General features: G+C 37.2%; 1 protein-coding gene across 5 annotated transcripts; it reads right to left on the bottom strand.

Annotated features, from left to right (window-relative positions):
• Positions 1 to 1,130: 1,130 nt before the first annotated feature.
• grb14 (growth factor receptor-bound protein 14) lies at positions 1,131 to 22,940 on the bottom strand. 5 transcript variants are annotated; one of them, XM_085434070.1, is made up of 14 exons: positions 22,658 to 22,940; positions 21,682 to 21,799; positions 11,419 to 11,575; positions 9,967 to 10,088; positions 9,766 to 9,840; positions 9,505 to 9,642; positions 6,055 to 6,165; positions 5,836 to 5,931; positions 5,411 to 5,473; positions 3,851 to 3,967; positions 3,474 to 3,543; positions 3,312 to 3,399; positions 2,933 to 3,026; positions 1,131 to 2,383 (listed from the first exon to the last, which is right to left on the bottom strand). In XM_085434070.1, exons 1-14 carry the CDS (start codon positions 22,843 to 22,845, stop codon positions 2,237 to 2,239), a joined length of 1,584 nt encoding a protein of 527 aa, XP_085290196.1. In that variant the 5' UTR covers positions 22,846 to 22,940; the 3' UTR covers positions 1,131 to 2,236. The 5 variants fall into 5 exon arrangements, with proteins under 5 accessions (XP_085290196.1, XP_085290199.1, XP_085290198.1 ...); XM_085434073.1 differs by lacking the exons at positions 21,682 to 21,799; positions 22,658 to 22,940 and adding exons at positions 15,332 to 15,419; positions 15,599 to 15,743; XM_085434072.1 differs by lacking the exons at positions 21,682 to 21,799; positions 22,658 to 22,940 and adding an exon at positions 15,332 to 15,577.
• Positions 22,941 to 24,149: the final 1,209 nt, after the last annotated feature.

Below are 24,149 nucleotides of genomic sequence, written 5' to 3'. Positions count from 1 at the left end.
AGGGGAGGTATGGGGGCAATGTGTTTGTATCACAACAGAGAAGATTGTTTAACACAGATGCTTCGAGACAATTTTGTTCTGTTTCATTTACTGCACAGCCGTCGCGATCCCTTATCCTTTGCTAAATTTTTCTAATTCTATTAATCCTTTAAAGTCAATTGTAGGTGACATAATTACCTCAAATACATTACTTGAAACTGATATTAATTCACTAACCACTGGTGTATAAAGGCAGTCAGTGGCATCCAGTCAGTGTAAAATTCATTGAATTATTGCAATATATATCAACATTTCGATATTTCTTCATGCATTTTAGCATTATTAGCAGATTAATGCAATAACAGTTAATGATATTCAATAATTAAAGTGTCTTACTTCTATGTCTTAAGCAACTTTAATTTTACACAACCCCAAATAGCATCTTTATCACAAACTGTATATGTATTATGTAACTAGGATTGCACCTGACCTATTATTTCAAACATAAACTTCCACAAGCAAAAGTAAAATGCTTCTAGTACCATCTAGTGGTTGTAAAAATCAGCCAGTGCTGTTGAGAGAAAATAAATTACATATATATATATATATTGCCCCAAAAGTTCAATAATTAATTCCAGACAGTATTAGCCTGATGAGAGCCATATGCAGACTATATAGTGTGGCTAAATTTAACTCTGAGCTGGATTCCATTAGAAAATCACGATGTACGTTGGCACAATAAAAATCTTTCTGACCAGAGCAGCACCCCTCTGTGTGCTGATGAGCCGGCTCAGGAGGAATCTTATACTTTGCTCAAGTTTAACTGCATTTATATGATAACCCTGTATGCCCTATATTACTCAAAAAGACAATAATATATTGTTCCAGTGTACTGTCATATGTTACTGCTATTTAAAGAAAGGGTGAGTTTGTTAGCATAGTGGTTCCTGCACACAATACCAGATCTTATCTTTACAGGTATATGCATAGCCAGCAATAAAAATTATGTACAGACCATGTATAAACATTAAGTGAATTTCTAAGCATCAATTCGACCTACTTTATGGTGGTTTAACAAGCCATGTGTTTGCCTTGCAGCCTGTTGTTAAAACAACCAAAACAATCATACAAAAATCACACCTTACAACAGACAGGTTTATATGAGTTTATTTACAAAACTGCATTTCAATGCACTGTTGTCCAGCCACTGTGATTTAAAATACCTTGTTCTTACATTGTTGCTGTTACAAAAAAAAAAGATTGTATGAAGCTGAATGTCAATGTTAGAAGGACTAACATCATTTAAAAAAAAAAAGAAGTATCTGACACCGTATATCCACAGATGTGGCTATAACGTCAAAAAATACAATCAGCCCAGGTGTTGCAAATTGTCTGCCTGAATCTCGGGAAATTACAAAACCTAAATTTCAATTTACAGTGAATTCAAATATCAGTCATTTCTGATTACATGTAAAGAAAAAAAATCTTTAGCATTTATTTCATTGCTCTTACTTCAGGGGAACTTTTTCACTGATTCCATGGATACAAACAGTTCACTTAATCATAACTGTATCTATATAGTTTATGCAGTGCACAATGCAAAGTCAGTGAGGTTGGAACCTCTTCACCGGGGCATTACAGCTCTTTGCCAATCCCTTGTAAGGCATGCGCAGTGAAACTTGCTCAGAGGTAATTTTATCACTTCAAATTAAAAAAAGAAACAAACAAACAAAATGAGTAACTTTCTTAAAAAATACGAATACCTAGCAAAAAAAATAGCTTAGTATAATAATAGCTTAGTTGTTCCCAGACTTGACAGTGTAGAGCCATACTACAGGTTTCCACAAGCATGTCCTTGTAGGGATTCAGTCATCATTTACTTTTAACAGACCGTAAATGTCACATATTTACAGCACTTTTGCTCTATACATACTGCAGCACACGTTCTGCTGGATTATTTTCAATGAACACTCAAATTCCTGCTGCTGTATCTCAACTACTACCACCACATACTTACACCAATACATTAACGGGCCAAAACGTAATCCACATGATCTTCAGCACCAGTAGTTATTTATTTTATTGTGAAATTCACCTTTTTCTGAATAAGAAAAAATAAGGTTGAGTCATGTACCACATTATGAAAACAACTATTTATCTTTTTTTTTTCCAAGGCACAAAAACACCATTGTGTTTCTCCAGAAGAACCAGGAATTAAGGTGCATGTGGGACCTCAGCTGTCTTTTGGGTCCCTTGTTCACAGGGTTATCCGAGCACAGTGATGTCTGAGCTTGCATGGAAGCACCCCACGGTTTAGCTGGTAAAAATCCACCAACTGGATCAAGTCAGTGAACCGTGTTTGACCATCATCAAGACTGTAAAACAACTCTCCTTCATCGTCCACCTACAATGAAGCATACACACAGACATATACAAATCCATGTAGAAATGAATGACACACAAAAAACAGGTCACTTGGTGCAAATGAGTTTAAATATTTCAGATAATTTTTCAGAGATTAATGAAAAACATGCAAAAATACTATGTACTATGCAAAAGTTATAGGTAATTCAGTTGTTCCAGGTATAATCAGGTATCTTATCTGATTAGTCCAAAATTTATTCTGCTGTGCTATTCTACAGAGGATGCTAGTTGTTAATGTCCAGGAAAACACCGAGACAGCCTGACTCATCAGAAGAACTGTGGCAAGTTTTTGAGGATGCTTAAAATAACCCACGTGCCGAGTACTTTGAAACGGCTGTAAGTTTACCAAGGTACACTGCGTTTCGAATGCAAATATATTCAATACAGTTATCTCCTTTCTGTTGTATGAAGGTCATGAATGAATAAAGGGAAAAATATTTTAGGGGTTCTTTTTTTGTAATCAAGAACCACTTTATTTTTGAAGCTAAAACCATTGCACAGTAATTTTCAAATGGTTAATTATACTCACTGGTAATATTTGAAAATGTTTAATTTTTTGCATATAGCACAGTGAAAGTACAAATGTCTTAGGGTTGCTCTGGCTGTCCCTCAGAAGAAACACTCTGAAACAAAGAGAATAAAAAGTATAGCAGTCATTATAAAGACTTACCAACATTAAACGGACGGAGTGAACTGCCTCATATGGTAAATTACATCACATTAGAGAATATTGTGTTGCTTTGCTTTAGTGCAAACATGCTCATGTTGATGAAAAAATTATATATATATATATATATATATATATATATATATATATATATATATATATATATATATATATATATCTGCAAATCAAGTTTAATGTCTTAAATGAGCCAAAGCACAAATAGAAGTGTATAACTGTTTACCCATCAATAAGACCCTGTTGAGCAATTAGACGGTGAGACTCTTCACGAGACAGTTTGCCATGAAACCACGGCTGAGCCACGTGGATAGCTGAAGCAGAGATGCTACGTCAGAAAATATCTTTCAGTTGTACATTAAAAAAGTGAAATTGATGTTTCACACACCTATGTTTAGCACAGAGCTCTGGGCTGTGGAAGGGCTCCCATGACCACTCAAGCGGTGGCAGCTTTTCCTCTGTGGGCGAAGAGAATTACAACTAATGAGTGAAAATAATGTTAATACATAGTTAATTTATGATGTTTCATTTTGTATAACATTCTAGCTCATTTGCAAGTTGCTTGAGGCATTAAGATTTTCTCACGCTTGACAGTCGCATTTACTTTTGGGAAATATTATTAAATTTAACATATTATTTGAATATATTCAATGAATAAAACAACAGAAAGATGTTTAAACTAAAGTGAAGCATTATTAGTTATTAGCCTAAATTTTATGCTTTCTTTCTGTTAATAGAACCAGATTAAGAGACATTAAGACTTACCCTCCACGACAAGCCTTCCTCTACAGCTACTGAGAGCACCTCGGATGGGTTCTCGATCACCCGACTCTTTTGGCCAGAAAAGTCCATAGCCACCAGAGAGTTCTCTGATATGCTTCTCTGAAATGGCACAGTTTGCACTGATGTGTATTTTAAAAATATTAATACATTTTTTCAGGACTTTTCACACACCTGTATATGTGGTCACATAAAACTAAATTCAAGTCACATGATGTGTAATTCAAAATACCCCAAATTCTTGCTATTATTTTGGTTCACTCTCTATTTTGTACTATGAAAAGGGAGTAGATTTACTTCTGCTGCCTTGTGGTATTGCATTGCCATCTAGTGTTTGAGTAACATGACTCCATCTTCATGTTTTCTAGATGATTCCACACACACACACACACACACACACACACACACACACACACACACACACACACACACAAAACTCAACTGAAAAGGGATTAGAGAGGTTTTGAAAGGAATTACACTTGGGCACAAGTTAGACATTAAGCTGCAATATAGTGAGTGTCTCTAAATAAAACTGCAAACACACCTAAGAAAATTCTTCTTCAGGATTACAAAGAAATACTAGATTCATTCCCATGCTGGCCAGTAAGTTTGCAATTTAAGCAAGTAGCTAAAACAAAATTATTACTTTTAAAGCCCCTCCTATTAACAGTGCTGCACTTGAAATGATATAAAGATAAATCCTATTACTTATAAATGTGCTAATCAGCATAAGAGCAGGGCTTTGTTTTTAACTCAGTGCAATGAAGCAGTAATCTAGTATTCTAGTTTGTCTAAATAGCCTGACATTGCATTTAAGATATTCATTTATTCTCCTGTCTTTCTAGCAAATCCTCTCAGTAAAGTTATTGGCAACACATGACACTCCAACACTAGAGAAGAGGTGACAAGTTGTTAAATCTGTGGACAGCTGATCACTATGTATTTTTAGAAAGCGAGTAGTTCATGAACATGTTCATTACCCATAAATAGACTGTGTCTGCTGTTGCAAAAATACTCTCAGCACAGTCTAAGGCTATTCTGGGACACCGCAGATTCCTCATTTGCTCCATACAATTATATTGCTACACCACTATTTGCTGGCTCATGTTACTTTTGTGTCTTTCAAGCTACACCAGACAGAGGAGCATCATTTTGAAGATTTATATTTCACCAAATGAATGTATGTCCAGTGCACTTTATTTTTTAGCTTTCGTAGAATCTGATAACTTTTTACCTGCTAAATATAATACTGTACTTCCTAACTGTTTGCTAATGTTATCTGTTTGGTTACTGGGACACAAAATTGAAGTGAACCATTATTATTTCACCCGCTGTTTGCTTACTGTGACAAGTCAAAATGTCTGCAGTGAAAAGGTCCATGTAGGGTTGCCACACTAACCTGCTGGTTCACACAATCATTCAAGTTGTTGCTAACCAAAATTGTGTTTAAAGTAGCTTTAAAAACAGGTAAGTTGCCACATATGAGAAAAAATAATAAAATATAAAGCTAGTATAATTACTAAAACAAGAAAAACATTAACTAACCATTGGTGAGGCTTTTTGCTTCTGGTGTGGCTGAATGAAATTTTGGTAAAGTTGCATCCCAAACTAAAACACAGGAAAAAAGAAGTGATTAAAATTGTGCAATTTAATCCAAACATTTGTTGTGTGTTAACCCATAATCCTTCCAGACCAATGGTGTAGTGATTACAAATGGCAGGTACAAGTAAATATGTTGCAATGCACTGTGTATATAATTTGTGGACTAGCAGGGGTGAGTAATGCTCTAAATTGTATCCAGATTATATCCAGACAATGAACACATGCTGCTTCTATCAAGAGTGGGAGTGATCTTCCAGCATCACTCAAAAGCTTCCCTTGACCTCCTCCCAAAGCTAAATCTGATTCAAACACTGACTCAGCATTCCTACTCTTAGATATCACCCAGAGTTATTTATCAGCAAGCCAACCTTTAACAAGCGCATGGCTGTAATCCAGCAGGTCCTGGTCTGCTCGTCATCTGCACAAAGCAGCTTCAAGTCCCGGGCAGAACTGCATTTTGTGGACTGAGGTGAGAAGTTGGAAGAAAACAAAACAGCCCTGTGAATCAGCGTGCATCTGCTCCTTCTATACAGTTTTGGCATGTCTCTGTTTTATAGTAACAACATCAGTTACAGTACTGCTCTTACCTTCACACAGAAGCCAAATTCTGTAGGTGCCCCGTGTAGTTTTTTGGCTGCCAAAACAGTGTAGACATCACTGTCACTGAAGTCAGCAAAGAACTGGAGATGTCTTGGTTCCTGTTAAACACAGAGAGGTCATAATAAGACAAAGGTACAGAACAGGTATGGACTGGAGGTGTGAAGTATAAAACAGCACATGAAACAATCTTAAGCCTTCATGTCTATACCTGGAACACAGGAACATCTCAGGTGAGTGCTGAGTGTATCTGTATTTGAACATTTCTGTGGTTTTTTTGATGTGATCACAAATGCAAAAAAAATGAAATACTAAAATAATTGAAAATTACAAAATAATTAAAAGTCTTAAAAAGGAAAAACTTGTATATATTTAAAAATATTCACATTTTAAATTCCATGTCAGCAACACGAGTTTGGAAACTGAGATCATATTTGAAAAGCAAAATGTTTTTTCCACTCTGTCTTAATACAGAAAGTCAGCTACTCAAAAGCTTGCATCTGTGCCATATTTTCAGTATCATAATGCACCAAATGCTTTTAGTGGGTGGCAAGTCTGGATTGCAAGAAGGCCAGTCTAGCCTCTGGATGCTTCATGGTCCACTCTTACTTAACCCTTGGATACACAACCTACCAATACCTACACTCTTCCACGAGTGGGGTCAAAAATGACCCCAAATAGAAACAATGCATTTTGCTATAAACTCGGTTGTGATTTGTTTTCAGTCAGTAGGCTCTGGTCCTCTTGTCATCAAAGTGCAAGAAACGGCGAATATCTTTAAATCTTTGAATTGACATAGTGGCCTTGTACAATGGGTTATGCAGAGGACTCCCAAAACCACACCGACTGGTACATCCCAGTTCTTCTCACTTCCTGCAAGAATGGTCAATCAAATGAAGGCCAGGAGCTTTTGTTTGATTACATTTTTCCACTCTTTTCCCCTGTCGGTTGCTACTCTTCGTGCCTCCGTGTTTGTGCATGTCAGCACCTCTTCTATTATATTATCAGACATGAACATCTTCCACGCATCTATTGGGGAGACAGTACTAGACCCAGATGCAAGCCCTGGCCTACTAATTCAGAATATTGTGGCTAGAGCAGTAAGAGGGGCTCATTCTGTTAGACTCAATATCCATTTCCTCTTCAGAGGACTCATCAGAGGACTCCTCTGTATCTGACTGGCCTTGTTCAGAGGGGGGGACAATAGTCTGGGTCCTCTATATCTGAGATGTCAGATTCTGAGTCAATGCCACAGATGGGCTCTTCATCCCATCTGTCCTGGATCATTTGTAGGGCAAGGTCCACAGGGATCCTAGCTGGCCTCATAGCAGCCATGTTACTTTAAATATAAAAAATAAAAAAAACATCAGAAAGGACAATGTTTGAAATGCACAGGAAACTATAAACAGAGCTGCACATAAATGGTCCTCAGGTGCGCATTTGCTGTCAAAATAAAAGACGCGTACCAGATAAGAAGTTGGAACACTCGTTTGCGTACATTAGATGTTCTGGAGGAGGACGGACATTTGTTCAGAACTCTTAAAGATGTCGAAGAAGCAAGCTCGTAAGCAATTACTATCTCCACCACAAAAGAGGCACATATTCTCTGAATTTCCGGGAATACTTTTATTTTGACAGCGAATGCGCACCTGCGGACCACTTATGTGCAGCCCTGACTATAAATCATGTATGTTACTGTGTAAAAATTAATTCTTGATCCATCCATGTAAGTGGGACGGTTGGAGTTGCTAAGAATGAAAGTTTCATAAAAGATTCCATAGGAACTGCTTGGGGTCATTTTTGACCCCACTTGTGGAAGAGTGGGGTAGTGATACAAAAACTGCATTTTTTTTTTAATTAATGAAAAAATAAATAAAAATGCAAATGGCCTCATGTTACAAACATATTTTATGAGGAATACCTGGAATATGAATATATTACAACTTTGCATTTTAAAGATTTTGAAGAAAAACAACCCATGGGGTCATTTTTGTTTTTTATTCCTAGAGTTTCCAAGAGTAAACGTTCTTTGGGAGGTAGGGCCTTTAGTTATCAGACTCCACTCCTGAATCAGGTGACCCTGAATGACCTATTACTATGCTGTCATAGAATCCACATGCTGGGAACACTTCTTCTCATTTACCAAACAGATATTAACTTATTACATTGTTCTCCAGTAGTTTGAATTGTATGTTGTATCTATGATCTTCTTTGCAGTTGAGTTACATGGTTACCCATCCCTGAGCCTGCTTAGTTGTAGATTTTTTTCCAGTTAAACAGTAAAACAGAGTTCTTCCTCTTCACTGTTGCCAAGTGCTTGGTCATAGTGGATTTTGAGGAGTTCTCCTACAACATTGTAGGGTCTTTAATTTACAATATAAAGCTTCTCTGCAATATTGTTGTGGTGAACTGTCGTGTTGCTAGGGTTGATTTCAAAATGAGCTATTTTCCAAAGACAGGATTTAAGCAATTCATGTTATCTTTGGATTGCAATGTAATTAAAAGACCATAACATATTTGTTTTACAAGAGTAAACGATAAATGATATCTACATTTATGTCAAAGCATGCTTTGGATGATTGTATATGATGGGTAAACAGTACATTTTCATCTAATAATAACACATTATCAACCATTCTGGGTGTGGTTACTCTCTTAATGTAACCAAAAGATAAGGATAAATTTAGATATGTTGATAGCGGCTGTATTGAGATGGTATCAATAGCTATTTTGTTTCAAGGATAACTTTACAAAAAAAAAAAACCCTCACAGACTTTCATTGTCCTGCTTTCATGTGACTCACTATTCCTATGTCTTTTTTTAATGTTACGCCACAGTCATTAGTGTCTGTGGTAACTGACTAGCAAACATCTGACCAAAACCAAAGAAGAAGAGTAAACACGATAGACTAAAAGTGGGCGCCTTGCCAAGGTCAACCTGCACTTAACAACAAAAGGTCTACTGTTGTAGAAAATGAAAGGAGTTGAAAAGTAGATGTGTTGGCGTGCCTGGTGGCTAGGTATAAGCTTCAATTGTCAGCAGCATTGTGAGTACAGTTTCTGCATGGCTGCTGTGCCAGCTGACCTAATGAAAATCCAGCTCAACCTGTTTCACTCTCCTCTCACAACATGAGTGAGATGTAGCCAGAACATGAAGAGGTGGCCCAAAATGCACAAACAGAGGTCGTGTATCAATCCCTAGAAATTTAAACAACAGTATAGTTTTCCATTTGGAACAATGCATTTTTCATCCTATATCTTTCTTCTGTAAAGTACCCCTCGTCCAATGTACAGATGTGGATTTTTAGAAAATGAACTGGTGTAATGCAATAAGATTGGTTGTATGGAATAGCCCACTTAATAATATGTTTTTTTAAACAACCTGTGATTTTCCCATAATTCATAATACATTCTGTGGACAAGTTATTTTGTTCTACAAACCTTGGAAGTCCCCTTATTGGAGAAATAAAGCCCTGACCGCCGCAAAACAAAATAAGACTTCTTCCAAGACTTCCTGCTTTGCTCTTTGGCGTGAAGGTATCCATGGATCTCAGGACAAGTGCTGGAATTCAGAAAGGTCTGCGTTGGGTAGAGGAATATTTGTTCTTAGTTGGGTGTGTGCATTAAATAATCACAGTAACAATCTCCACTACAGGGCAGAGAGAGTGCAGTGCAAACATAAAGAACCTAAGAACCTGATACCTGTATAAGGTCACAGTGATCCACCATCCCATTGGTTTCACTCGATATGGAAACCATGTGATCTGGGAAAAAGTCCTATGAATATGAAAGAGACATCAGTTATTAACTTCTTCCACCCACATAATTTTGGGCTAGTACAAAGAGACTTGCTGTGTATGACTATAGATATATATACATAGAATTGTATAATTACTAACTCACCAGTGGTTTCCTAAAGAATTCATATTTAGCATAATTCTTCCTAAAATACAACCGGCTGTCTGTGTCCATCGCCCAGCTTGAAAGTACTTCCATAACGTACTCATGGTCTTCCAGAGCTCTTTCTAGTGAGAGCAAGAACAAAGAAATGACATGTTAACCTGTTTTGCTGTTGCTGTTTTTCCTGTTCTTTGTTTTCCCTCTTATTAAAATATACTATCTAGAATCAGGTCAAAGCAAGGTTGAGGACATGGAATTAAATGTTCTTGAAAAATAGAGTAATCTCTGAAAATGATTCCCCAGCAAAAGTTGCATTGAGGAAAAGAGTTTGATTATTAACCTTACATTAATGTGTAACCTCCAGCTATGGGCATGGCAAGAGGTACAAGAGGTACAACATAAACAGTTATTTCCTAGAACTTAATTATTTCCTAGAATTTTAACTGATTGTTGAATAACTGGAAGACATATTGCATTCAGCCAGCAGTGTAAGTTGAATAAATATCAGTGCAAGAAGGTTATCAGATGAATATACTTGTTACTGACAACAATCTTGATTTAATTCAGGTTAAAAAAATGCTTAATAAACAAAACCCACACTCACTGACAACATCTACAGAACAGATTACCAAATGATGAAACAAATGATGAAACTAGTTTGTCTAAAAATGGCTAAATATGTGTTCTCATCTACAGCAAATTAGGTGTATCCCTGGCAAATTCACATGTACACGCACACATAGATGGATAATTGTATATTGTATACAAATACAGTATCTAACAGTAAATAATAAAGTACCGTGTTATATAAATAATTACAGTTACAGTCATAGTCCATGGTTACATAACATTATTTATTCTGTGTCCTTCTTTCTGACAGCTTATCATAACTAGTGTTGAGACATTCAGGAATTTGTTGTTGTTTGTTTGTTGTAGCTCTTCTTTTTGACATCATAAGCATCATTTAACCTTGGCCTCATTCCCCAGTCACCAGTTTCCCACTTGTCCTTCCTTAGACCACTCTGGGTAGTTATTGCACACTGCAAAGTGTAAAAACAAAGACCTCCTGCTTTGGATATGTCCGGGTCTAGTTACCTAGACATGGCAATTTAGCCTTTATAAAAAGGTCCACTTACAACAAAACATATCAACAGGTTCCAATGTTAGTGGTTTTAGTGGTACGGCTTATTGGTGTATTTTTTCATCCTTCATTGTTAGAACTAAAGTGCTGAGATCAAGCTGATATTTGTGAGTTTTAACTGCATTGAAAAGCACAACTGATTTTTTCAAAACCTTGAAACGGAGTGTTAAAAAGAAAAAGAATCATTTTGATAGGATTATTGCAAGACTTATGGGTAAACTTGACTGAAAATGCTGCAAATAATTTTTTGCCATCATTGTTTTTAAATTTAGTATGATGTAAATAACTGGGTAGCTGTTACAGCATCATCTTACCTATTCCTAGATGGGAGAGGTGTTCAAAAAGTGTCCAGGCGTGATCATCAATGCAGTGATTCTTCAAGACAAACAGCTGACATACATCCTGGGCAGTTACATCAGAAGGAACTTCTACAGCTTTGCTGGTATTATCTTCACTATAAACTTTAATTACCTGAAGCAGAAACATTAAATTAACAACCATTTCAGGCAAGCAGTGAGAGACGTTAGTGACTTTTAAAGATACATAAGTTATGTTTTCAGATTGGACATACTGTAAAGGATTGTGTTATAAGTACCATACAACCCAATCAGTTTCACCTTCGTATAGTAAACAGGTAGCTCATTTGCCTATTTGAACAACATAATAGGTAAGAAAAAAAAGACACAACACAAATGTCCTACAAGGCAGAAAACAGAATATAAAGACTCAAGCCTGCAGAGAAACACAAAGAACACAAGACACATTAAACAGGAACTTACCCGCTTGTTTGGAGCCAAGCATAGTATTGAGTTTGGGCTAGTTCTGTAGCCAAAACATGGCTGAGTACAAAGCATCGCAAATGAGAGCTTTTGTGAGAAATATAAACACTCTCATCAGACAGCGCAGCAAGTGTCAGCTGTCACAAGCAGCCTTCCTCTCGCTCTCTCCTTATCTTGCTCTGTGCCACAGTGAAGCTGAAATTAGGCAATTAGATAAAACTCCCTCTCAGCAGATTTCTTTTCTGAATCCACATATGTGTATCACTGGTGCTCGATACCAAATCACCTGCCTCCTTTTCTCACCACTAAGAGTCAGGAAGCCAGAGATCAATCTGCTTATTTACTAGAGGGTGGAGAGAGAGAGTCACATGGCTCCAACCCCCTTAGAATTGACATGCACACACCCAAGGCAAGCAGATCTCCTACATAATGCCCTGTGTGAGCCCAAGAGCAATTACAAAGGTGCTGGTTCAAGTCAGTCTAAAGCTGTCAGAGGCAGGTATGGAAAGTGTAGGAGCAAAGACCAAATGGCTGTCTCTTTTCTCTGAGTGAGGTCAATTGGTAGCTTAAACCTGGACAGGAAAAGCCTGACACCTTTTCTGTAGAGATAGGTCAGAGCTTTTCAACAGGGCTGAGTGAGGTTCAGCAAATGGGCCCTCCACCTATGACATCACCTCTTAGTGTAAACCACTTTGTAATCAATCAGGTCACGAAGTGAGTATAAGAGAACTATCTTTTAAGAATGGTTTATTTCATCACTCATTGTTTAATGTAGTCATTGCTGCATATTAGCACTACAGGTTTGTTTTCTAAAATGGTTTTTACCTGAATAAAAGGAAAAGAGAAGAATTGATAATAAAGTGCAAAATCATACGCAACAAATTGATTTGTTCATTGTAGTTCATATATATATATAGTTCACTGATTTTAATAAGATGTGCATTTACTGCACTGCTGGAGGTGACTGTATCAGGGGCTTTAGCTGAGTTGCTTCAAGGATGTGGCTTTCTGAAAATTGGCCAAATCAAATCATCTGGGTATCAGATTTCACCGAGAACAGGGTAGGGTCTGTCAGAGGCGAAGGAGTCTTTGTGGGCCATTAGCATTGCAGATGTGCTTTATGTTTGCATTACTCAGCAGAAAGTTGCTTTCATGAACAGTTTAGGTTGGACGACAAGATGCAGTATATACAATGAGTAAATATACCCTTCAAAAGGGTAATTTTATCTGAACCATGAGACACAAAAAACAGTGGTTTTTTTTTAATTTAAAACAGAAAATAATTCATTAAATAATAACTCGTGCATTTAGTTTGACTACTATAAACTAATTATGTTGCATGATTTGCCAGTACCGTTAATCATTAGTAAAGTGTTTCCAATAAAAGACAAGGCCACACACCCTGCTGCAGGAGCCATTGATGCCTTTATCAGTAAACACAGAGTTGCAGCCATGAGCAGGTAACCTTGATGCAAAAGCCCACATGTTTTCATCTGGAAAACATTTATGTTTTCCTTCATGTCTGTCATGCCAATCAAGTACAACTTATGTGTTACAGTGTGCAAAAACAGAGAAAATTACCTGGAGAATATTTTTCTCCTATGGAAAATAAGAAAGTGCCACGACTGCCTAACTAAAAGTATCAATTTACTCAGTATAGCAAAAGTTATGGGTACAGTTATAAGGAGAGGAGATGCCAGTTAAAGTGATGCTATGAAAAGTGCAGCGATCAAAATATTTTCAGAAGTGCATTTACATGTGTGAAGACTTTGAGTTTGATCTTATATTTATCTGAATGAATTAAAGCTAAAAAAAACTGATGCTGCCACACAAAAACTGCTATCATGGTTTCCCTATATATAGTTCTGATTTATAAAAGTTAAATCCACATAAATGTGAATAACAGTAATAATGGTCATTGCTACTAACTTCAACTGCCAGTAGTCTGTCTGATCAGTGCATGTGGTGCACTGAGACAGCTATTTTCTTTTCAAGTTGGAATAGTAAAATTTTCAATTCACTTAAAAAATCTGCATAGTAAGTCCAAATTAAGGCAACCTTACTATTTATACACGTATATGTATACTTACTTACACATATGAATAGGTGGTGAGCCACTACTGATCCACCAAATTACTGTTGAGGATACACTGGCACAATTTCCCAATATAAGCTGCATTTATCAAACTATGATGGCAACAAGGCTGTTGATTTCAAGAGTTGTATCACAAGGGTGAGAACACATCGTGCTGTGTCATAAAGGTCTGTGATGAAAAGTAAAAAAGAAAAAAAAAGAGTCTGGAACAGGAAGACTAAGTCCAGATACTGGGTATGCAGCACTAAATATAGTCTTATTGAACATAAACTTCTCTATTAGACCTTCTTATCTCAAGGACAGGACAGAGTGATCCATTTTACCAATTAGCCTTCTCTGGTTAAACCTTGAAGTGCACTCCCACAGCTGCAGCTATATCACTGAGTGGTGGTAAAAAGTTGGCCTCCAGCCTCGTCTATATAAGAAAACGACAGAGAATAGTTCTCTTAGCTATCCACTAAAATAAAACTTGAAAATAAAGAGTTTTAAATTATTATAAAACCTCCTTTCTGGTAGGTAAACCTGTTTACAACTGGATCATCACTTATAAGATTACATATCCAAAACGTTACTATTGTCCCGAGACCTAGAAGGAATTAGATCATTTGGAAAGTATTTTTTAGACCGGTGGAGTCAGTGTGCAACAATAAGGAGATGAATTAGAACACTAGCCAAATGTTATCAGCCAACACTGATAAGCCTGCTGGGAAGCTGTAGTTGCTACTTTGTAAATTACAGTGGCTGCTAGAGGACTGGGCTCAGGTATTTCACATTAAACTTAAAAATATGTAATTGTGGTTTTGCTTGTGAACAGTCTACATTTTAATTAGATACATCCTATAAGATACTGAAACACTTTGTACTGATGTCTAAATTAAAGTATGAACATCCCTGCTTTCCCTTGTTCAGCACTGATATTCCATATTAAAGAAAAGTGACACTTCACCAGATTCCATTTGTGATATGAAAGTGCAGGCTACTTTCTGCTTTTAATACATCTTAACATCTTCAAAAGGCTACTGTAGTATTGATGTATAATTAATAGCAAGAATGTGTTTTATGGTACAATTATTTTTTTTAACAAAGTACTGCAAATATCTCAATTTAAATAAGTAACAATAGCACAGCCGAAGCACTGTGAACACCATATGTGAGCAGAACATTTATGAAGATTAAATCTTTGAGAAGTTTTAAACATTGTAAGCCTTTACATAGTGGTCACGGGAGACCAGATCTAATCCAGCACCATCTGGAAAAACAGCTTAAATTTAGAACACTAAACAGAAACAAAAAGCAGCCCTTCGCTAACAGGGAGGGAGACAATACAAAAACAAATCCATATAAGATTCCTACCCGCTTCTGCAGACAAAGAGGTGTGATGGCAGGCAACGTGACTCTTCTTGCATGGAAATTCATGCTTCTGCCTTACCTGCACAATTAACTATGAAAAGAAATATCCATGCATAGTAATTGAAAGTAAGGCTAATGTATAAATTATAGTTGGATATAATATGATAGTATTAAAAATAGTTTATATATATTTCTTTTCTGAGCCGTTCCAGTGCTAACAGTGTGATTCATCAAATTGCAAGTGTTAGAAACCAAATGTTGTTTCCTCACCACAGCACAAACTCCTCCTCTGTCCTTGGGGATGTAAAATCTCTTTCCTTTTCTTTCCTTTTAGAAAGGGAGTTTCTCAAAGTAAAAAGTTTCTCATGGTGAACACAGTTAAAATATACAGCCCAAGGCCAAAGAAACGTTAAATATTTATTTTTAAAAAGAGCAATTTTAGCCTAGCGATAATGTAAAACCAAAACAAGAAGCTGAAGAATTTCCCAGAAAGCACATGTATCATATTTTTTCATTCTTACTTTGTAGCCAGACACTACACTGCTATTTTTAGTCTCTGATCCACTTTTTTTTTTATAGAGAACATTCACAAGCATGAATATATTCTTGCTAATTATCAATGTTCAGTTTCCTTCTGAGACAAGGAATTTGGAAATGAGTAGCTATCAAAACCACAAAACTACAAAAACAAGCTCATAAAAACTAGGTTAATGTAGATCCATAAAAGTACATCAGATCTCAAATTAGTTGTTTTCTCATTTTAAAATGTTGAAAACTGTTAAAATCTGTGAATAACATTTATAACCTGCCTGGTGACTTTAAATGACTCTGAATGTCACATTGTTATTGGTGTGAGACTGGCTGCTATAAGTAGTTAAGAAACTGCTGATCTACTGGGCTTTTACAAAAAAACCACAGCTAAAGTTTAGAGAGAGTGGTCCGATACGAAAATAGCCAGTGGGCAGAAGTTCTCCAGGAGAAAGTGCCTTGATGATATCAAAGATTAGAGGAGAGTGGCAGACTGCTTCAAGCAGACAGGAAAGCAAAGAATCACTGGTTATAAAACAAGTATGCAGAACAGCATCTCTGAATGCACAACAATGTTAAACCATAAGGCAGAGGGGCGCCAGCAGCAGAAGAGCACATCAAATGGCAAAGTGTCAGTAGTTCAGACTGCTGTAATGGCATGGGATACATTTCTTAACTTTGGGCAAGATAAGGATCATTGAAACTCATTTCATCAAACCCAACTGAGTATTTTGCTGACCGTGTCCATCCCTTTATGACCACAGTGATCACAATTCTTGAACGTGATAAATTCACTGTACTCAAATGTGACAAGATCTCAATCTAAAAGGCTAGATGTGAAGTCGACTAATCTGCAGCTTTCTAATGCTATTAAGTCAAAATATTACATTTTGAGGAATGTTTCTGGCATCTGTGCCATGAGTAATTCAGGCAGTTTTGAAGGCCAAAGCCTCCAACCCACTACAAGCAAGGTGTGCCTAAAAAAAAGTGGCCAGTGAGTACATAACTAGACTCTATTAGACTTTTCATTTCACAAATTACACCCACTATGATTTGTGCATTCATCTGAAAGGAGGAAACAGTTGCAAACTTCCAGGATGCTGGAATTCATTATCTGATAAAAGTCACACACATACTGATGTGTTATTGTTGGATATCTGGTCAACTTCAAGGTAATGTGTGGATTCATGATTAAATACAGTTTATGTTTCATTAAAAAAAAACCTCTGACCTTGAGACCCTGCCTGCCTACCTGGAGGGGCGATGACATTATGCCATCAGCCTTTTACAGCTAAGGGGTAAAACTGATAAAATACTTTTTTAAAATGGTAGTTTTAGGTATAGTTCTCTGCGTGACACAACCTGGGAGCTTCTCCTACACTGAGATAAAGCTGTGACTTCTTAAATCCTTGAAAAAGAATTTAATTTTCTGCATCTACAATAAATTTCTTGTATCTCTTCTCATCGCTATATTTCATCACATTTACCCTCATAGCATGAAACATGGCGGTTTGGCTAAAGTTACTGTACTCTCACGCTCTCACGAGAACACACAGGAAAAGAAGAACCGGCAACAACAGACTTCATGTTTATCTGGAAACACAGTACATTGACTTGTGAGAGCACAGACAAGCAGACGCTGCTAGTTATCACGCTGCTAAAATGAATTGGAATTAATGGACCCAGAATGATAACAGAGTCGCCACAACTCCCATAACAAAGCTAGCGCCAGACACATTGTCCTTGACCATAGCTGTTTCAGACAAGACCCCTTGCAGGCTCTGTCAGAGTAAGACAACAGCCAGCGATGCAGCAGGCCAGTGGTGCATATATGAAGGTATATAGTGCATTTTCTGCATCTACAATAAATCTGGGAAGGGAGATTTTTAGTGCAAAGCAAGGACCCCGCTGTCCATGTTTCATCGCTATGTTACTTTGTTACTTGTTAGGTTGCAAGGAAAAAGGAACAGCTTCTGCTTTTTTACATTTTATTTTATTTTTTGGATCCATCCATCCATTCATTACCTTCTGTTTATCCAGTTCAGAGTTCTGGTGGGGCTGGAGCACATTGCAGCTGTCAGGGCGAGGGACAGGCAACACCCTCAACATGCTGCAAATCTATCACACATTCATGCTATGAACTATATGTCAGAAACTGCTGAGGCAGCATAGGAAATTTGCACACCATTATAAACATTAGTCCAAGAAATCACAAGGTAAACAATATTTTCGTATTACCTGTCACGGTTCTGGGTCAGTTTGACCCAGTATTTTGAGTTGTTATGTTTTTGGTGTGTTTTTGCATTTTGGATTCTTTTCTTATTATGATGATAATGATGATTATGACTCTATGTTTCGGTTATTCTTGTTTAGGGATTAGTTCATAGGTTTTTGTGTTCTCATGTTTATTGCAGGTTTAGTTCAGTGTCTAGTCTGTCTCTCTGTCGTGTCTGCGTGTTTGTTTAGTGGTGTCTTGTTTCCTGTTTTACTCTGAAGGTTCATGTTCCCGTCTTATGTCAGTGTTTCTAGCTTTGTTCCCCCTGTCTCATTAGGTCTTATTCCTCCCAGCTGTGTTCCCCTTCTGTCTCTAATTCCTTGATGACTTCCTCAGTGTATTTAAGCCCAGTGTGTCTTTGTGTCAGTGTCAGATCGTCTGTTATCCTCACCTTGTATTTTCGTAGTTTCCCTTATTGTGACACTGTGTTTCATAGCCTGCTTAGTTACTCTGTGTTTATAGTTTTTTCCATAGTTCCTTCACAGAGTGTCTTAGCCTTTTTAGTTTACACAGTGTTCTCTGTCTTCTTAGTTTTCCCAGTTTCAGTGTTCCCTAGTGTTTTTGTCATGCCTTCAGCCACAATAAAGGCTTGCCTTATTTTGGAAACCTAGTTCTGTCTCCACCGTGTCTGCTCTTGGGTCTACCTCATTCTTCACACCGGCGCACCCCGCCGTGACATTACCTCTGTAATTCATTCATTTACAACTCTATTTCTTTCTTGTGGAGTCATAATCAATTTTTTGCTTGTTTTTTAAAATACAATGAAAGTACAACAGCAGTGCTAAACAAAGCGATGTCAAGCATTGGGTCTTGCCACAATTCTGCAAAACCATTCAATTAAGAGAAAATGTGGTAAGTTAGAGAAGTACCACAATGGCGAGACTCAGTATCAGTTTCCTTGGCTGCCTGTTTTATAATCGAATGCCATCTCTAGAGGAATATTATTATCTTTAGATAATTATGATTGATGATAAAAATTACTACCCAGAAAGGCTCACTGGGAAGCCAAATGGACAATTTTGCGGGTGAATGGTGGATGAGGGGACAAGTGCAGCACAGTTGGAACAATGATGTCATTGGCTTTTTGAGTGCCTCTAAAAGGAGGTCACCATGCTGTGCCATTAGGACAGTGACATAAAAACAGCTGTTCAGCCTAACATACTGTCTTTATCTTCCCAAGGATCCTGGTGAGACTAAGAATAAGCACATGGATATACTGCTGGTGTTACACTATTGGCCAAGTTTTAAATAATGAGGCCAGTGTAAGCAAAACCTAAGAACTGACACTTCTTTAAACATTTGGTTTCCAACAATTTCTCTCTACTCTTGAATCTATTTAATGCCAATGCGAGGATGTCCTTATAGCTTTGATGGAAAAATAAAAGAATGAAAATATGGTCTTGAAAATGACTACAACAGGTTCCCTTTAACTTGATTTGCAGAGAGCGAACTGTTTCTCTCTCTCGCTCTGATAAAATAATTTTATTTTCAGTCTAATAATGGCATCCTTCACTTTCATTAACATGTCTTTGAAACTCATATTGAGAACACCAGTGAACAGCTATCAAATTTAAATTCCTTATTTTTGAGTCAACTCCTGATCTTTTATCTGTTTAATGTGTCACATAATAATGAGGAAACAGGTTTCACCTGTCCATGAAACTGCTTAACTCAGTTGCCCAATTAATCTGAAAATAGGGAACTATGTAGAAAAAAATGGACTGAAACAGTTGACCCAGTAAAGCCTGAACTATGAAATAATTCCCAGACACAAGTGTTTATTTGACCTTCGGACAATTTTGTAATAAATAAATAAATTAGTAATTTGAATATATGAGCTTGAATTTGTATCACATTTAATATGCTGATGACGTAGTCTCAAAAACTCATGCATCATTTACAATACTCTAGGCATTAAGTGCTTAATGCAGTGCAATGCCTGCACTTCAATCATATATTCACAGTTTTTTTTAAACAATTCACTTGCAGCACCATTGTCCCAATATTAACTCTAGACACTTAGCTTAAAAGACTAAACCATGCATTTCTGTGCATATATTTCATCAACGGCAACAGACACATAAACACATAGATAAAGGGCTCACACTTACCAGCAGCTATGCTGCTGATAGCTGCTGGTGAGTGCACAGTGCTATAATTTTTATGTTTTCCGATGAGTCATTGCTGTGAGGCGACCCCCGCTGCTACACACACACACACACACACACACACACACACACACACACACACACACACACACACACACACACACACCACAATGATAATGAGAAACAGTCAACTCCAGCTTAGAGTATAGGGGCTTTTGGTTGGCAAACCAAACTAATTTAACAGCCCTGGAAAATATATAGGCAAACTCACTTCACATTTGAGGCAGACCAATGATTGCTAGCTTCCCAAAGCAATGAATGTGCTCTTGTTTCTGAATGTGCCAGTGAGTTTTAAAAATGCATAGTCAACAACAAATCAATTTTTGCTTTGCTTGATAAAAAAAAAGTTTTCTGCTGAGTTGTATGAACTGACTAAAAAAGAGGAGAAAAGAAAGTCTTCATAAGCTATCAATTCCTTGCATCTGTACAATTTGTTGTAGCTTGTTTGTAGTGTTAACAAGGCAAAAATACTTTAATTATGGGGAAAAAATGGTCATTGTCTATACGTAGTCTCAGTAGTCATCCAAATAGCCTGTGAGACTAAAGTGGGGGAAAATCTGAGAGGAATAAACGTTAAAATTGCAGAAAAATACTTTAAGGATTTTTACTGACAGAAAAAAAGTCCTGCCAGCATAATTCTGCTGTCCTACAATAAGCTGCAAATAAACTATGTACATCTATCTTGCTCACTATATAAAACAACTTAAATCCACAACTTAATGCACTATATTATAATGCAGCACTTCACATTACATTATTTTAGGCCATGGTTCTTTGCATAAGACTAACAACATTTTCAAACTAGTCAAGAATTCTATGCTACCAACACACAAGTTTTAACTACTGAGTTTTTCAGCATCAGTAGGTACTTCCTGATTTTCAGTGCAAAGTAATCACACACCCTGTGCTAAAACAAACAATAGCGCTGTTAGGCTCCAGACCTGATAATTGTAAACCATAAAAGTTCTTCTGAAAAATCTAAAGGTGATGTAAAACACCCATTGTCCATTTTGTGGTGGCTGCTGCTTTCAAATACTACGGTATAAAAACCTGAGATTGAAAACATAAAATCACAGACTTTGTGGCTTATCTAAGCATGCTGACACAGCATTTTTAACTCCTGACAGCAACTAATTTCCTTACTCACATAACCGGTTGGACCATTCATATGGTGCTAAGGTCAGATGACTTCAGCAAGCTAAATATTGCATTTTTTTCAATTATTCAACTTTAACAAAATGTTGTGCAATTTTGTTTTCTGACATTTGATCCACTTAAAAATCAGCATTAAGTGAGTACGTGAAATAAAACATCTAAGTGGACATGACACAGGTCTTGTATCATGATAATCATGGACCAAAAACTGTCAATATGACACTAACCTGAGATGTACAGCTTTTGGTCCATGGTAATAAACATTCAGAAACAAGAGGGTTCAGGGTTGAGGTGAGAAGCTCAGGAAGAGGGGAAGAGAATGATGCCTCGCTCTCTTTAGTGCTCCTGAAGGACAAAAACAAAGAAACAAGAGACAGAAACAAACTTCAATGAAGCAAAACTGTGTAAATTTTCAGGCAACAAGCATATTTTGATGACTCAGCCAGCCATAATATAAAACAGCTTCACAGAAGAGTTGTATGAAGCACATGTTATCTGTCATATAACAGATGCTTCAACATTGTAATGAGTCATTTCTTGGGTGAAGGCATAGGGAGATCTGACCAAAACAAAAGGCATGGCTCCATTCTCCTCTAACAAACGTAATTCACATTTTTTACTACCGGGTGCCTGCTTTCACCACATCACCAAAACTCACATTCAAAGGTTTATTTCTAAGCCTTATGTGTACTGTTGACATCATTTTGAGGTCATAAAGGAGTGAAATATCCCCCACAAGAGGAAGAAACCCCCATAAAGAGACCACCCTTAGGACATATAACTCCACCCCACCTGTTTGAAGTAGTTCAGATTAAAGGATGTGACAAGACATGCATACAAAGAGTTCTTTTTTAATGACTAAATGCTATGATAAAGTAAGAATAAATTAGATTTCAGTATGGTTGCATGGTATGAGGTGTATTTTAACATACATTTCTTTAGTACAAAATAGTTAACAATTATTATGTTATCATCTTATCTCTCTTAAAGTTAATATTAAATGTTGCACTGCACTACACATTGCAGCTTTTAAACAGAGATCTACCTCTTCTGCAAATAAGACTGTGCTATTCTTGTGCAAGGCAGCTTACACTGTAAAGTGTAGAGTAGAATACACTTCTTGTGGTTTAGTGCAAATTAAACCAGCCTGATTAAATTTTATAAACAAACTTCTTGTCAAGCATAAAGGAAAATGAGACCTACCTGTTCCCCCTGCAGAGTTTAATGCTGATCTTCTGTTTATTTGGTGTTATTAAAGGCTCTTGCAACGGGAAGAGTTCTGCGCTGGGAAAGCCACTCACATTACCCTTGTCACTCTGAAAAATCTCTGCTTTCTGTCCGAGGCTTTGAGAAGTGTGTATCTCGTCCAGTGCCTTATTCATATCACTCATGTGGGCCAGCTAAATCCAAGGCATCATCTGGAGCAAATAGAAGAGACAAGCTTTTAGACTGGAGTATGTGCAGACCACAGTTGGAGCAAGCTGCCTGGCGGGGCTCATCTGCTCACAGCTCAGCAGAGCACACACATACATACACACAAGTCTCATCTGCTGCCCACAGGGCTGGCCCAGTGGGGCAAAACGATCCCTCCTACCCAAACATGATCCACCACATAAAGATATTTTTAACACAATGACTCCCGAAACAATCATCCTCGCTCTGATGCAGTCAAGTATTATCAATCATTAAAATTTGCTCTGCCACCTGTTTTTTGTTTTTTTCTTTTTATTGCTTGCCTTTGATAATGTTTATATGCACACTGGAAAGCAATAAATTACCACACAAAGCAGACTCTCACAAAAAGAGGTTGGTATTGAGTACAGGTGGGTTATGACTAGAGATGGCACGATACCACTTTTTTATGTCCGATACCGATATCATATATTTGGATATCTGCCGATACTGATATGAATCCGATATAGTGTGTTTTTAATCAATAAAACTGTTTTTTTTAAATATCTTGCTGCATTTTGTATAAGTTCAGACAAGTCTCGCACGCCACGGCCGCTCTATCACGCGACGCATACTGCTCCAACGTGCTGAGTTACGCCATGTCGCAAGTTTTGTGAGGTGCTTTCATGATATTTAATGGATCGGATTACATTTTTTATTTATCTCCAATATCTGATCCAGTAATTTAGGTCAGTATCGGACCGATACCGATGCGTGATATCGGATCGGTCCATCTCTAGTTATGACTACTATAAAATGAACTGCTCTTTTGTTATGGACTTTGCACAAAGATTGCATAACATAGTACACTGCGGAATGCCTGTGGTTGTAAAGAGTAGCCAGCCCAACAGAATGGCTGTGTGGTTGGAAGTGTCATTCAGAGACTGGCTCTGTGTGGGGGATGGTGGGGATGATAACATCATTCTCAAAGGTAATGTGTAACAGAGTTTGACCAAGGGAGGACAGGCTACTGAAGGAACTTACTAACAGGCAGCATGGGGAAAGCAATAACTCACCACCCAAGGCTTACTTAATAATGTCAGAACCTAGTTTTGTTTTTTTAAAGGAAGAAATACAGAAAATGTAGAATATAGTATAATGCTCCACCTCAAAATGATAAGGGACCAAGGGGAAAGTTTTTACTAGACTGATTGTTTTACCTGTCTGGCTCCAATCTTACGATCTACCTCAGCATCCGTTACAATAACCCACTATACATGCTTGTTTTTTATATTATGCCAGT

The sequence above is a fragment of the Copadichromis virginalis genome, linkage group LG16 (genome assembly GCF_057382275.1).
Source record: "Copadichromis virginalis isolate Kocher_CV1m ecotype Utaka linkage group LG16, C_Virginalis_male_GT1.1, whole genome shotgun sequence".
NCBI lineage: Eukaryota > Metazoa > Chordata > Actinopteri > Cichliformes > Cichlidae > Copadichromis > Copadichromis virginalis.
This window is presented reverse-complemented; position numbering and strand designations above follow the sequence as displayed.

Bases quoted from the DNA above. Each gene is read 5' to 3' on its own strand.
- grb14 (XM_085434070.1), bottom strand. From the start codon at position 22,845: ATGAGTGATATGAATAAGGCACTGGACGAGATACACACTTCTCAAAGC. The intron at 21,800-22,657 runs GTAGGTCTCATT...TTTGTCCTTCAG, and splicing joins AAACTCTGCAGGGGGAACAG to GAGCACTAAAGAGAGCGAGG. The intron at 3,400-3,473 runs GTGTGTGAAACA...TCTCTGCTTCAG, and splicing joins GAGCTCTGTGCTAAACATAG to CTATCCACGTGGCTCAGCCG.